Source organism: Rutilus rutilus (genome assembly GCF_951802725.1).
Source record: "Rutilus rutilus genome assembly, chromosome: 9".
NCBI classification, from domain to species: domain Eukaryota; kingdom Metazoa; phylum Chordata; class Actinopteri; order Cypriniformes; family Leuciscidae; genus Rutilus; species Rutilus rutilus.
The window spans coordinates 1,955,798-1,970,648 of NC_140223.1; the positions used below are offsets into that span (position 1 = coordinate 1,955,798).

Here is a 14,851-nt window from a genome sequence, read left to right on the forward strand (position 1 = left end):
TTTCACATGTAAATCAACAACAATTACAATTTTAACACTATTTCAAATGTAATCTTTGTAAAAAAGTATACATTTTATCTTACGTATTTCAAAGGTAATGATTCATATTAGTTTGAATATTGGAACAAATACCATAATAACATCTTAGTTGATAATTAATATACCTATTTTATTTTTGACAAAACATCACATACTATATATTTAACATATGAGTAGAAATTGGCGAATAAAAACTTATTTGATGTGACAGTAGTCTTTTTTATAGTAATTCATCTGTAACATATAGTTTTTATATGTTAGCATATAAATGTTAATTTGCAGTACAATACGTTGCTTATACAAAGACATTTTATTTCAACGTATTTCAGTCAATTTTTACTCCTCTCAGTAGCCTATAGCAAAGTTTGGTAAAAGCTAAAGGGCACAGATACAAGCTGTTCTGTAGTAAACAACAGCGCGCATCTATGCAGTTCATTCATTCACACACAGAAACGTGATACATATTTAAACAGTTTTTTTGCGGTTTACAGACACTATTCCATATCTCGATAAGAACAAAGCACTTAAGAATAAAGAACTTACTGTTCACAATCCTCAGCTGGATCTGTTGCTCCTCAAAACAAAACTAAACCAGCACTTCTAAGGTAAATTTTCCAGGATTATTATTACCATAGTATTATTCCTCACAGCGTCGCTAGATGACCTAAAGTACGAGTCTGATTAAACTTGATGTGTTTTATCAAGCTGATGTGGGCGTTCACAGGTTTGCATGGATTGCCTCAGATCATTTGCGTTTGAATAGTGCGCGCTCTCCGTAGGCATGTTCACATTAGCAGATAATGAGCTGAAATGAGAATGACTGACATCTCTCTCTTTTCATACAGATTACATAAACTGAGAATATTTGTTTTTTAAATTACTTCATTTAAAAGAAGAGAATTCAAAATGTATGCCTGTGTGTCTGTATGCCTGCTTGACTGAGTATTCGCTGAGTTAGTTCATTTTCGCGTTTCAGAATGGACTTCACTGACAGAGAGAAGGCAGAACTCGCATCATGTTTATTTTTCTTTATTTGGCAAAAAGCACAACACTTTGTTTTTATTGTGAGTATACACAAAAAAATAGACACTTAACAGGATTGAATGATGTATAACACTTATATGTAAGATCAAAATCGAAAACAAGCTGGCGTGATCGCCGACCCCAGGGGGTTAATTGGCTCTTATGTAAAGAGTTAGATAATGCTTTGTTTACAACGTATTAACCATAAATAGTTCTCACTTTAGATTAAGTCACAGAAAATTAGAAAATGTCATTAAGTGCTTTTAACACAGCCTTTATTCGACATTAATTACATTAATATTAATAGTTCCTAAAAATGCTTACAAATATTTTAAGCTCACACACACACTAGGGCTGGGACGTGTAACGTAAACGACTCTGGGTAAATGCGAGTTAGCTCAAGGATATAGGGAATTTTGGAAATATTAATAATCATAACTCATGGTCATAATTCATAAATCGCATATACATTTACTTTATCAATTTACCGTATTTACCAACTCCAAGAAAGTTTTATCTTCTGGCCACGAATATCAAACTTTCTGAGTTTATGAATTAAAAACTACTCAAGGTAGTCTATAATATCGAGCTTGTAGCTTAGATCTTTGATTTCATTGACTTATAAGGTGGGTTTTCAAACACAGAGACAGTTAAAAGTATACATGGATTTTAATAAATGTAAAACTAGAGATTATATGAGCTACAAATATAAACGTACGTAAAAATGCAAACAATAAAAACAAACAAACATTTAAACAAACAGGAACATGACGTGATCGGAATGAAAGAAAGAAAGAAAGAAGAGATAGAGGGTAACTTAAATTCACAGACCTAAGAGCTAGACACCTGAAATCAGCTTTTTAGAGAGAGATACTTGCAAGATTCTGTGCTCTTTCAGTGTGGTGCTGACAAGGGGGGGGCGCGCGTGTCCGGCTGGTTTGCGTCTAGCTTCGTCTTCCAGTGTCGTTTCGCAAGACGAAGTAAAGGCTTACTTGAATTTAACGTTACCGAGAAAGTTCAGATCATTTCCCTTGTGGAGGGGAAAGGCTAGGAGGAACTTAGTTGCAAAAGAACGGCAGCTTCTACATGACGCGTCCCAGAGAGAGAGGGAGAGACCAAGGCCTGTCCCGCTGGTTCCGTTGGGAGGAGAAGCGCTGCGCGTGGAGGAGAGGAAGGTCAGAGCGAGAGAGCAAGAGTTGAGAGAGAGAGCAAACTGAAAGTTTGGGACTTTTATCAGTGTCCCACGTCCCCTTTTTGGGACAACAGCGAATCGGATCTTCTGATCTGAAGCGGGAAGAGGTTTCTTTGTTTGTGAAGAAACGCCTACTTTGACTGTCATGTGAGAGATCGAAAATAACATTCATATTTAGAAATATGGTATTTCCTGGAATAAATGCATATTATTGTCAAGATACATTATGGGATTTTTTTATTTATTAATAAAAATGATTGATCGTACAGTCAAAATCCAATAAACATGGACTATTGGATTTTCAAAATATGATCAATTTGAAAATGGCTTGTCTGATTTATAAGGTTCTACACTCCCTCACTCCTCCACCACTGAAGGACTTTATCAAATCTAAAGAAAATTGGCGGAGGAACCACCGAGCCTCCACCAGAGGAGACTTGATAATACCCCACAGGAGCACCACCTACGGTCAGACGGTCCTGTCTGTCCGAGGTGGGAAACTGTGGAATAGTCTTCCTCTAACACTGAGAGAATGCCCTACATTAAGCTCGTTTAAAGCCCAGTTGAAAAAATGGCTATGGGCAAACCAAAGTGGCACACATTAGTGGGTATGTTGTATCTTATTCTAAATTTCTTTATTCTGTAATGTGTATATTAAGATAAGTGAACATGGATGAGTGTTTGTGAAGCTGAATGAATTTTTAGGTCTGATGTGAATGTTGTATATAGGACTTTTGATAATTTATTGATAAACGATGATGTAAATTTTATTCTGCAATGTTTTGTGACCTGTCTGATCCTAGCCCGTGGGACTACGGATGGAAATTAGCCTTTGGCTACAATTCCATGTTTGTTCATTAAAATGTACTGTCCCAATCAAATAAATAAAAAAATAATCGTACAAATACGATAATTATCGTACATCTGGCAACACTGATTCAGTCTCACATCGCTTCCACGCGTCCAATTGAAAGGGATATTACGACACTCATAGATAACGGCACATTTGTTGGAGCATAAGTCTATAATCAAGGACAAAAATAAAGCAATTTCATTTGAATCAATATCGTTTCTGAAAAAAAAGTCTATTTTAAAATCGTAAACAAAAAATCACCATAGTTAGGTCAATCAGTTATGTTCACCCAGCCCTAACACACACACACACACACACACTCCTTAAAATGTTTAAAAATACATTAAGCACACACACGCACACACAAACTTTGTTTCCATGTTTTATGAGGACTTTCTATAGAAATAATGATCCCATATATGATCCCAAATAATGATCTCATAATGATGAATCCCCTAATCCTAACTGATGTTTTTTAACGACTTGAAGTAATGAGTATTTGTATATATTTCATATGGACAGTATTATGATATTTATTTTTTCAAGTGTTCATGTTTATCTTTGGATATAGGCTTAATGTGTGTCATTGTTCTCTACAGGTTGGAGGATTGTGGTGTGACAGATGAAGGTTGTGCTGCTCTGGCTTCAGCTCTGAGATCAAACCCCTCACACCTGAGAATACTGGATCTGCCTGATAATAATCTAGGAGACTCAGGAGTGAAGCTGCTGAAGGATCTGAAGGATGATCCACATTATAAACTGGAGACACTAGGGTAAGAATATTTAACGATTTTCTTAATATTTTAAAGTTCAAATGGCTGTTTTTTCAGTTGCTAGAAATAAAAGTTAAAGTTAAGGTTCAGTAACACTGTGTGTGTGAATATTTTGTCTGAGATCATCAGATAATGAGTCTTAAATTCAGCTTCAGTTTCTGTAGGTCTCTGAACTTTAAACTATGTTTAATAAGTGTTTAATTCTGCTCATACTATTTTGACTGATTGTTAAAATAATATTAATGTTACTTTCAGCGTTTCCCCTTTAACTGTCTATAGGCATCTTTACACAGCCGAGTCTGCTCAAAGTTCTGTGTAAAGACACAATGCTGCATAAAAGCAAACTTAAAAGTTTTCTTATGAAAAGATGTGACAGACGTAATATCTCATACTGCATATGTGACTGTTTGTGTGTTGTACTTTAGGACTGGCTATGATTAAGATGACAGTCTGATCTTCTGATGATCATCTGATGGTGAATAAGGATCCACTACAGAGACTCACAGTCAACAGAATCACCAAAGACTGAAGATACAGTGACTTCACTGTTATAAATTAAGAATTCATTTAGATTTCAAAGATCCTCTAACAGACCTGATGAGGCAGAAGTGAAACACTTTTTATTTCACAGCAAATTACAGTTTCTCTTTTTCTCTTTTAATCACAGCCGATTAACAGTTTTATTAACGTTTTGTTACAGAAAAGATAGATCCATAATGTGTTTGTGTTGTACCAGCAGAGGGAGACAAAGACTAATGAAAGATTCATTTTGCATAATTATGAGTATCATGTATACATGATTTTAATAATAGTTATATTACATTTGTAGTAATGTATTAAAGGGGTCATATGATGCGTTTTCATGTTTTCTTTTTCTTTAGTGTGTTATGTAGCTGTTTGTGCATGTATAAGATCTGCAAACTTACAAAGCTCAAAGTCTCCTACAAAAATATATGTATGATTTTGGGCCGTTCCAGACTAAAGATGCGCATTGTGAAACAATCGTGGTGATTTCTGTGGTCGTGGCTCCTAAACGTCGCACAGTGAGAGCGGTTCACAGATGCCATTGTCACGGTCTCACGATCATAGATAGCCTGTGATAGTTTACTGACAGTGTCATGATCATCTCACAGTGTGTTGCTGCTACGACCTACATCTACTGACTAGCCAATAAAAATGCAACATGAAATGGCGTATTGATCAACGCATGGCACTAAAACTTAAAGTGCCCCCATTATGGATTTTTGAAAATTGCCTTTCATGTAGTGTGTAACACAGCTCTAAGTGAATGAAAACATCCTGCAAAGTTTTAAATCTGAAAGAGCACCGTATATAAAGTTATTGTCTTTCAAAAGTAAGAGTCGACTCTGAGTCAATGAAATTAATCATTTTTAAAATGAATCATAAGCCGTTTCATCGTGACGTCAAGACAAATCATTAGCATCTTGCCCGCCCACTTATTGCACACACAGACACCAGGGAAAACTTGAACCTCAAACCAGCAGCTGATTCCTGTGGATACTGGACAGTATCATGTCGAGAAGACGCTGTGCTCTACAATGTGAAGGTAAAGCCAGTTTTTTTCACTGCCCAAGGAAAGGAGGTATTTAGACAGATTGATTCATCTGACGAGTCGTTTGAGAATCATTGAAAATATGATGATGTGCAAATGTAAATTATGAGAAAATGAAACAGTTTTTTGACCTTTGATGCATGTAAACCTGTTGTAGGAGACTCCAAAACAACATAAGGAAACTTTAAAATAGAATAATAGGGGCACTTTAAAAATACTTTCCTCAAGCTCTATTTGCAAAGTTGACATGCTAAGTTCACCTCTTTTCCCTAGTCATGACCACATCCATATTCTCTTTATCAAGTATGACTGGGTGTTAACCACATTTTGCCACATAATGCCTATTTTTCACAAGATGTCAAATAAGTCTCTGATGTACCCAGAGTGTGTATGTGAAGGTTTAGCTCAAAATACCCCACAGATATTTTTATATAGCATGTTAAAATTGTCACTTTTTGAGGGTGAGCAAAAACGCATCGTTTTTGTGTCTGTCCCTTTAAATGCAAATGAGCTGCTGCTCCCGCACAGAGGGCGGAGCTTCAAGAGCGTGTCCTTTTACCTCACACACACATGTACTGAAAATTTCAAAAACCTTTAGCCTTTTATATTCAATCTAGAGTCAGACAAATTTGGAGAGACTCAAGAAGAAGTGACAACATGTAGACAACATTTCTGAATGGTTAGTTGATGAATTTATGTTGCTTATGTGTAGTTATCTTCTAGTCATTGATTAGCCTATTCTGTCATGATAATCTATAAATGGTGTTCCGGGGGCGGGGTTTATGTACATTTTAGGGTTGGTGATGTCACTAACCCGGGAGGAATGTCGTGTAGTCCTTACCAGCCGTTTATTGTAGTCCTTAAAAAGCAATTTCTTTAAGGCATTGTGATTCTACAGTAACGAACAATGTATTTAAACAAGTTTCAATTGTTAACATTTCAAAGTGTTTAAATTCACCTGACATGGAAAGTGTACCAACCTACCCATACTTGAAATCAGCAGTTTTTACCAGTATTTGAGAGAGATCTACAAACTTTTTCACTCTGCCACAAGGATCAGCTCTTCTGGGTGATGCATTATCATGTTTACTGTTATTACCTTAATAAAAGAGCCATGTTTGCAGTTGTGCCACCCTGACAAACAAATTGCTGGACAAAAGTTTTTTAATTATCTCAACTATATAAATATATAAAATCGTGTTTTGTTTTAGAATTTAATATATTATGTATTAATGTATATATAGTAATAAGTACATGGGGTGCATGAGAATTGTAAACATTAAGATTAGGCCTAATTTAATTTCACTTAATACAATTTTACATTTAACTTGTTTGCAATGCATTTTTTAAGACAATCACCTGTCACCTGCAAGTCTCCTGTCCTTGTGAAACCATAGTGAACATTATGTGATACCCTTAACTAACATACAAGTTTAACATCAAAATACATTAAAAAAAAATATGTTAACAAAGGCAGGCAACGCTGGTTGACCACACTAATCATCAAAGATTAGCAGATTTTTATCATTTAAAAATAACATTACTGTAACTACATACACAAACTACATTTGCACGTCAGTGTATTATATAAATATAGTTAATCAATGCATTTATTGACTGCAAATTACCAAAAATCACAGTTCTGTCTCTCTAACTCACTATTTGAATTGGCGCCAAAGCACTTCCTGGAACTATCTGAGGTCTACGTGAATAACGTGATTATCAAGCATTTTGAACTTCCATTGTCGCAACTCTCTCTCTATATGGCTCTGATGTAAACTATATCCACTGTTAGAGTAACTAATTCCGAGTAGGTAACTGGTGTCTCATTCTACCATTGCAAGCAAGAAAAGTGATTGTCCTCTGAACCCCGATTACTTGCCAAGTCTGTTTGCCTACCTGTCACCTGAGCAATGTCAAAGAAAAAACAATTGCTGCAAGAAATTTGAGAAAACACAAGCTGTCAAAAGGAAGAGATGTTGTACCAGTGATGTGTCAATGTCACCCTGTGATAACTGTACTGACATGGAGATTGACTACAGTTACATCTTTCCCTGAGGAGAGTGGGCAGAGTGGGGAACACAGCTACTGTAAAGAGCATATCCATACTGAGAGCAGTGTAGAAATGAACCCTGCTGAGAAACTGTGAAGAAACTGACAGAAGAGTGTACCAGACTGAGGGCTGAGGTCTATCAGCTTCAGGACAGGGTCAGCAAGTTATCTTTCCAGCAGGAGTTGTTCAAGGACAGTGATGAGATGGTCCAGGACTTAACTGGACTTCCATCCTATGCCAAGATGATGGTCGTCTTCACTTTCTTGTCAGGATTGCTAAAGGGGGGACTTGGGATGTCTCCTTTTCTCTGCTTTTTAATGACTCTAATGAGAATGAGATTGGATTTACCACTCCACTTTTTAACATATATATGTCATGTGTCAAAGCCTACTGTGACAAGTGACAAGGACAGACGAGGTAAGTGATTAATATAATGCTTTATTGAGGAGTGGATGAGAAGGCAGAGTGGGACACAGGTAAGTCAACTAGCAGCAGGTGGTTAGAAGAGGACTTAGCTGGCTGGTGACAGTGTTTCTCTGTGCATGTGAAGGACTGGTGTGGGAAGCTGGTGAGCAGGTGAACAGGAGATTAAGGTGACGATGATGAACGGATGATGGTAGACAGAAGACGGATCAGGTAATACGAGCAGGCTCTCAGGCGAGTAATACAAGTGGGTTCTCAAGTGAGTCAAACAGGTAGGGTCTGTGTAGGTACTCATTGATGAGACCAGACAATGAGCTGAAGGGAATGATGGTTTACATAGAGTGTGCTGATGAGGGAGTGCAGGTGCTGTGAATCAGAGTTCTGGTGGTTATCTGCAACAGGTGTGGTAATGGAGTCACCTCTGGACTCTGGATGGGAGATGATGGAGTCGTCTCTGGACTCCTGACGGGAGATGATGGAGTCCTCTCTGGACTCTGAACTGGAGATGGAGTCGTCTCTGGACTCTGGACGGGAGATGATGGAGTCGTCTCTGGACTCTGGACGGGAGATGATGGAGTCGTCTCTGAACTTCTGACGGGAGATGATGGAGTCCTCTCTTGACTCTGGACGGGAGATGATGGAGTCGTCTCTGGACTCCTGACGGGAGATGATGGAGTCGTCTCTGGACTCCTGACGGGAGATGATGGAGTCGTCTCTGGACTCCTGACGGGAGATGATGGAGTCGTCTCTGGACTCTGGACGGGAGAAGATGGAGTCGGGTCTGGACTCTGGATGGGAGATGATGGAGTCCTCTCTGGACTCTGGATGGGAGATGATGGAGTCCTCTCTGGACTCTGGACGGGAGAAGATGGAGTCGGGTCTGGACTCTGGATGGGAGATGATGGAGTCCTCTCTGGACTCTGGATGGGAGATGATGGAGTCGTCTCTGGGCTCTGGACGGGAGATGATGGAGTCGTCTCTGGACTCTGGACGGGAGATGATGGAGTCGTGTCTGGACTCTGGACGGGAGATGATGGAGTTCTCTCTGGACTCTGGATGGGAGAAGATGGAGTCGTGTCTGGACTCTGGACGGGAGATGATGGAGTCGTCTCTGGGCTCTGGACGGGAGATGATGGAGTCTACATGTAAAGTGACTAGGGTAATAATCTCAGATGAGTGAATGCATTTTCCTCCATCTGTGCTTTTGTTTTTATTCAGTTTTAGTGATTTTAACTTTTGCTTTACTTTCGTTTTTAGACTATAAGGTTGTTAAAATGTTAGAATATAATGTAATAGCTTTTAATATGAACATCATTTGTAGGACAACATCACTCATTCGCTCACTCACTCAGTCACACACAAACTCACACACTCTCACAAACACACACACACTCACTCTCTCACACAAACACACACACACACACACTCACTCACTCACTCACAGAGAGAGTGTAAATTGTTCATAGAATCTGATTGATGTACTTGGGCTACTTTTTTATATAGCCTATATGTACGTATGATTTACTGTATGCTTTGGTATACATTTAAACAACTGCCATGCCAATAAAGCACATTCAGAATTGAATTGAATTGAATAGATAGATAGATAGATAGATAGATAGATAGATAGATAGATAGATAGATAGATAGATAGAGAGAGTCAGAGAGTCCCGTGATCCTCACCTGTTGATGTTATTTTAAATTTAACGGATATTCACCGGTTTAATCCATGACTGAGAGACTGGAGAATCACATGCTGAGATTTCCTCGAGTTGTGCTGATAAAATCATCTGTGTGTTTCAGTAACTTTCGACTGAACGCAAAACGTGCGCAGCAGTCAAGCAAACATGAGTAACACAGATAAACTCAGGTAAACAAACAAACAAACACACTTACAGACGCTCTCTAGCAGAACTTTTTTTTTTTTTTCTCCGGACGATTGTAAACTAGTCCGTGTGTGTTTCTCCACTGAAACAGAGAAAAAGCCTGCAAGAAACTTCTTTTGTAGGCGGCGCGTGTGAAATGGTATGGACCCACTTGTCCGTGCGACACTTCTGTCGCGCTGCACTCCACTTTATTCCTATGGGTGACGTCAAGCGACTTTAACGCGCCCGCAAAGCATCCCAGGAAGGCGGCACAGCATTTGGAAAAATGATGCGCGTCAAAAAGCTGGCCGATGCCCATCTTTATGCAAATGAATCCGTTGAACGTGACGCGACTATCCAATAGAAGTAGAGCACATGGAGACTGGGCGAATCATGAGCCGCTGGCTTAAAACCACGGCCATAGCGGTAAACTTGAGGAATGCCCATCAACGTACAAATGAGGGGAGGCGTCGTAACACCACGTTTCAGTCGTGTCGCAAAAGTGGATCCTTACTGAAACTACGCAAGAAGCGACACGACACGACGCGCCAGTCTGGGCGTCTAAAGCCTTGTTTATACTCGACGCGTCCGCACGAGTTCGAAGGTGCGCGCGGCAAAAATGACGTCATTGCGGTGTGGGCTGTCGTGCGCGTTGGGTTCGCAAGACCCAATTTCGCCTGGCGGTGTGTGCGAATTGTTTTTTGTAACAATGCGCGCGCCGTTGATGAAGATGAACGACTTCGAGCCGAATATGGCCGAGCTCGAACTTCTCAGCACACCGGCACCCTGTTTGCACGTCTAAATTAGTTGCTTACATTTAAAAAATGAGCATACAATAGCATAAAAAGTATTTTTAATGACCATAAAGGTCCATGTTTAATAAAAATGTTCACGAAACTTAATAAAATGTTTAGTGAAATTAGAAAATATAAGAGATTGTTAATTTATTTATATTGTATAAACATCCTCATATCCATATATTTTGTTTTATTGTCTCTAGTAATAATCTCAGGGTTTACTAGGTTTTACACGATTCTTTTTGTAGTGTGGTATTGGTGGTGGTGTACTAAAATAAACGTCACGTGTGTATAGCTTCTTCTTCTAACCGCTGATTCCTGATGGTTTAGAGGACAATTACTCGAGTCGCCCCCTATCGTTTCAAAGAATAGTACAACGGCGAGCGCGTCAAGTATAAACACCTCGTCCGTTTGGGGAGGTGCGCGCGCAGTCAGCGGAGACTCGCGCTGCGGAGCCAGGCAAAAGTATAAACAAGGCTTAATACCGCCAACTGCGGTCAGATACTTCAGGAACGCGCGGCACACAAACACCACTGAGCCGCATTCAAACCTCATGGCGGTTTCGTCTTGTTTGGCACATTTGTATGTTTGCTAGAACTATAATAATTTAAAAATATAAGGATTGTTATCTGGCATACGAATGTTTTTTTTTTAATTTTTTTATTCTTTATAAATATTATTATTTCCAATCCTCATCAATATCTTATACTCTACACGTGATTGGTCCATCCTGATCATCGCTGAGAAAGTAACATATATGGTATGGAATTAGTGTTTCACGTAAATACATATATTAAATTCAATTAAACATACAAAAAATATATAATTTATTTTTTCATTTATTTATTAATTTTTGTAACATGACTTTCTGGGTTTTAAGCTTGTATTTTAGTGGTCTTTCATTAAAGCTCTATTCATCCAATTTTATAAGCATGCTTCTCTAGTCATGCTCTTTAGGAGTGTTTGATTGGTGATCTGGCTGATGCTGCTGTTTATGGACCCTGTAGTTTCATTGAGTTATTTTGTAGTTTTATAGTGTTGATTACCACTGCATGTACAAGCTTTGGCCGGTAGGTGGCGCTACAGGTCTATGAGTGAATATTAGACTGTGGATGGAATACTAGCATACTGCCTTTTGCAGCATGCTCTTCTGTTCTAACATGCAGTATGCCATTTCAGACAGTAGTTGTTGCCCTCATTACAGTGCATGTTTGTTTCAGCCAGTTATATTCTCAGAAATAAGACTTTTTGTGTGCAAATGTGTCTGAAATGAGTCTGATTATATTAAGTGTCAGTTGATGCACATTTTGTAGAAGGTAAAGGGCAGTAAAACATTGCATTTTCATCTGTTCATATGGATGCTGCTTCATAAAGAAATATTAAGTATGATTTTCATCATCATCAGTAGACTAGTTTAGGATAAGAGTGAGTCAGAGTCTAGCAGATTCTAAAGTCTCGTGTGGGCGCATTTAGCAGATCACATTATCTGTTTGGTGCTGGTGGGAGGTCTGTGTGTGTGTGTGTGTGTGTGTGTGTGTGTGTGTGTGTGTGTGTAAAGGACTTGAAAATCATTGAACTCGAAAAAGACAATAATAATTCCAAAAATGTAATAATAATTTGTTCTTTTGAAGGTAGACTCTGATAAACTCATATTAGTTACTAATCTGAATATTGTTCTGTCAGTGTTTATGACTGTTATGACTCATCAAAATATAATTTCTTCAGAGTTTAGCTGTAACTGTTTCAAATGATAAGACATTCTGAGAATGACCCAAAAGACTTGTGTGTGGCCACATGACTCTTTCTTGTGGTTTTACTGTACTTTAGTATCCACATGGTGTTACAACAGCTCTCTAAAACAACAGGAAGTGACAAACACACACAGAGAGAGAGAGAGAGAGAGAGAGAGACTAAAGTTGTCGAAACACACATTTACAAAGACATAAAACACAATCCATCATTGAATAATCAGAATAACCATATACAGTTTTGGTTATTCCAGCGGTCCCAGCTCTCTCTATCCCAGCGGTCCCAACTCTCTCTATCCCGACGGTCCAAGCGCTCTCTATTCCAACAGTCCCAGCTCTCTCTATCCCGACGGTCCAAGCGCTCTCTATCCCAGCGGTCCCAGCTCTCTCTATCCCGACAGTCCCATCACTCTCTATCCCTGCGGTCCCAGCTCTCTCTATCCTAACGGTCCCAGCGTTCTCTATCCCGATGGTCCAAGCGCTCTCTATCCCGACGGTCCCAGCGCTCCCTATCCTGGCGGTCCCAGCTCTCTCTATCCCAACGGTCCAAGCGCTCTCTATCCCGGCGGTCCCAGCTCTCTCTATCCCGACGGTCCAAGCGCTCTCTATTCCGACAGTCCCAGCTCTCTCTATCCCGACGGTCCAAGCGTTCTCTATCCCAGCGGTCCCAACTCTCTCTATCCTGACGGTCCAAGCGCTCTCTATTCCGACAGTCCCAGCTCTCTCTATCCCGACGGTCCAAGTGCTCTCTATCCCGACGGTCCCAGCGCTCTCTATCCCAGCGGTCCCAACTCTCTCTATCCTGACGGTCCAAGCGCTCTCTATTCCGACAGTCCCAGCTCTCTCTATCCCGACGGTCCAAGCGCTCTCTATCCCAGCGGTCCAAGCGCTCTCTATCCCAGCGGTCCCAGCTCTCTCTATCCCGACAGTCCCATCACTCTCTATCCCTGCGGTCCCAGCTCTCTCTATCCCAACGGTCCCAGCGTTCTCTATCCCGATGGTCCAAGCGCTCTCTATCCCGACGGTCCCAACGCTCTCTATCCCGGTGGTCCCAGCTCTCTCTATCCCGACGGTCCAAGCGCTCTCTATCCCGACGGTCCCAGCGCTCTCTATCCCGGCGGTCCCAGCTCTCTCTATCCCGACGGTCCAATCGCTCTCTATCCCGACGGTCCCAGCGCTCTCTATCCCGGCAGTCCGAGCGTTCTCTATTCCAGCGGTCCCAGCTCTCTCTATCCCGACGGTCCCAGCGCTCTCTATCCCGACGGTCCCAGCTCTCTCTATCCCAACGGTCCAATAGCTCTTTATCCCAACTGTCCCAGCTCTCTCTATCCTAGCGGTCCCAATCCCGACGGTCCAAGCACTCTCCATCCCGACGGTCCCAGCGCTCTCTATCCCGACGGTCCCAGCACTCTCCATCCCGACGGTCCCAGCTCTCTCTATCCCGACGGTCCAAGCGCTCTCTATCCCAACGGTTCAATCGCTCTCTATCCCGACGGTTCATTAGCTGGATCAGTTGTGTTTGATCAATGTTGTAACTTAACTTTGCAGGAAGGTAGGTCTCCAAGACGGTGTGCATCCCGGTTTCCTGCTACTTTGATTCCCTGTGTTCTTTGTTTGGTTATGGTCATTTGTTTAATAAACCCCCTGCAAACAGATCCACTTCTCACCTGCCTCACTACACTCTCAATCACTCATTCTGTCCATCAAGTGTCTGAGAGTCATTATCAGTGTGAAAGACGACAGATCTGATGATGCTGTCAATGAAGAACTAAGAGTTTCACTCACTCACACACACACACACTCTCTCTCTCTCTCAATCACACACACAAACTGACATGTTTCAGTACAGATGTAGGTCAGTGTCTATTTCTAAAGAGTGACAGATGTTTTTATCTGTCTGTCTTACATTCATTACTCTTCTATATCTAAATAAGCACATATTATAGACTTTGTTTTACACAGTGTAAAAAATTCCACCCACTTTAGCTCACTTCTGGAGACAATTTTGTAAGTAGATGCACACAGTCACACACACTTAATCTGAATAGTTTATATAAAAAGGGGGTCAATCTGATATGCAAGGCCAGAACTAAAATCCAATTTGTCACATTTTCTCAAGAGTCTGGTTTCTCCCAAGGTTTTTTTTCTCTCTCCATTCTGTCACCTTGATGGAGTTTTGGTTCCTTGCCACTGCTGCCTTGGCTTTTGGCTTGCTTAGTTGGGGACATTTAATATTCAACAATATTATTGATCTGCCTTACTTAAGGTTGACGATGACGCAATTTTCTTCTAGAAACAAATTTTTTTTGTAGTATTTTCATGTTATCACTGTGAAGCTGCTTTGATGCAATCTGTACTGTTAAAAGCGCTATATAAATAAAGGTGACTTGATTTGACTCAAAAATGCACTTTACAGTGAATTGATTCAAATGCATTGCTAACACCTTGTCTACTCAGCGTCTCGTACAAACACAAGTTTTTGTTGTGATAAACAGAAGACACAAGACAGGGC

The 14,851-nt window shown here is 40.3% G+C and overlaps 1 protein-coding gene across 3 annotated transcripts in view; it reads left to right on the top strand.

The window, feature by feature from the left end:
• Positions 1–4,876, top strand: part of LOC311297699 (protein NLRC3-like) — a 61,771-nt gene extending 56,895 nt beyond the window's left edge. For all 3 annotated transcript variants that reach the window (XM_084420106.1, XM_084420107.1, XM_084420109.1), the window contains 2 exons: positions 3,707–3,880; positions 4,306–4,876. In XM_084420106.1, coding sequence (XP_084276232.1) covers positions 3,707–3,880; positions 4,306–4,321 — 190 coding nt within the window. In that variant the 3' untranslated portion in view covers positions 4,322–4,876. The remainder of the gene's footprint in view (positions 1–3,706; positions 3,881–4,305) is intronic.
• Positions 4,877–14,851: the final 9,975 nt, after the last annotated feature.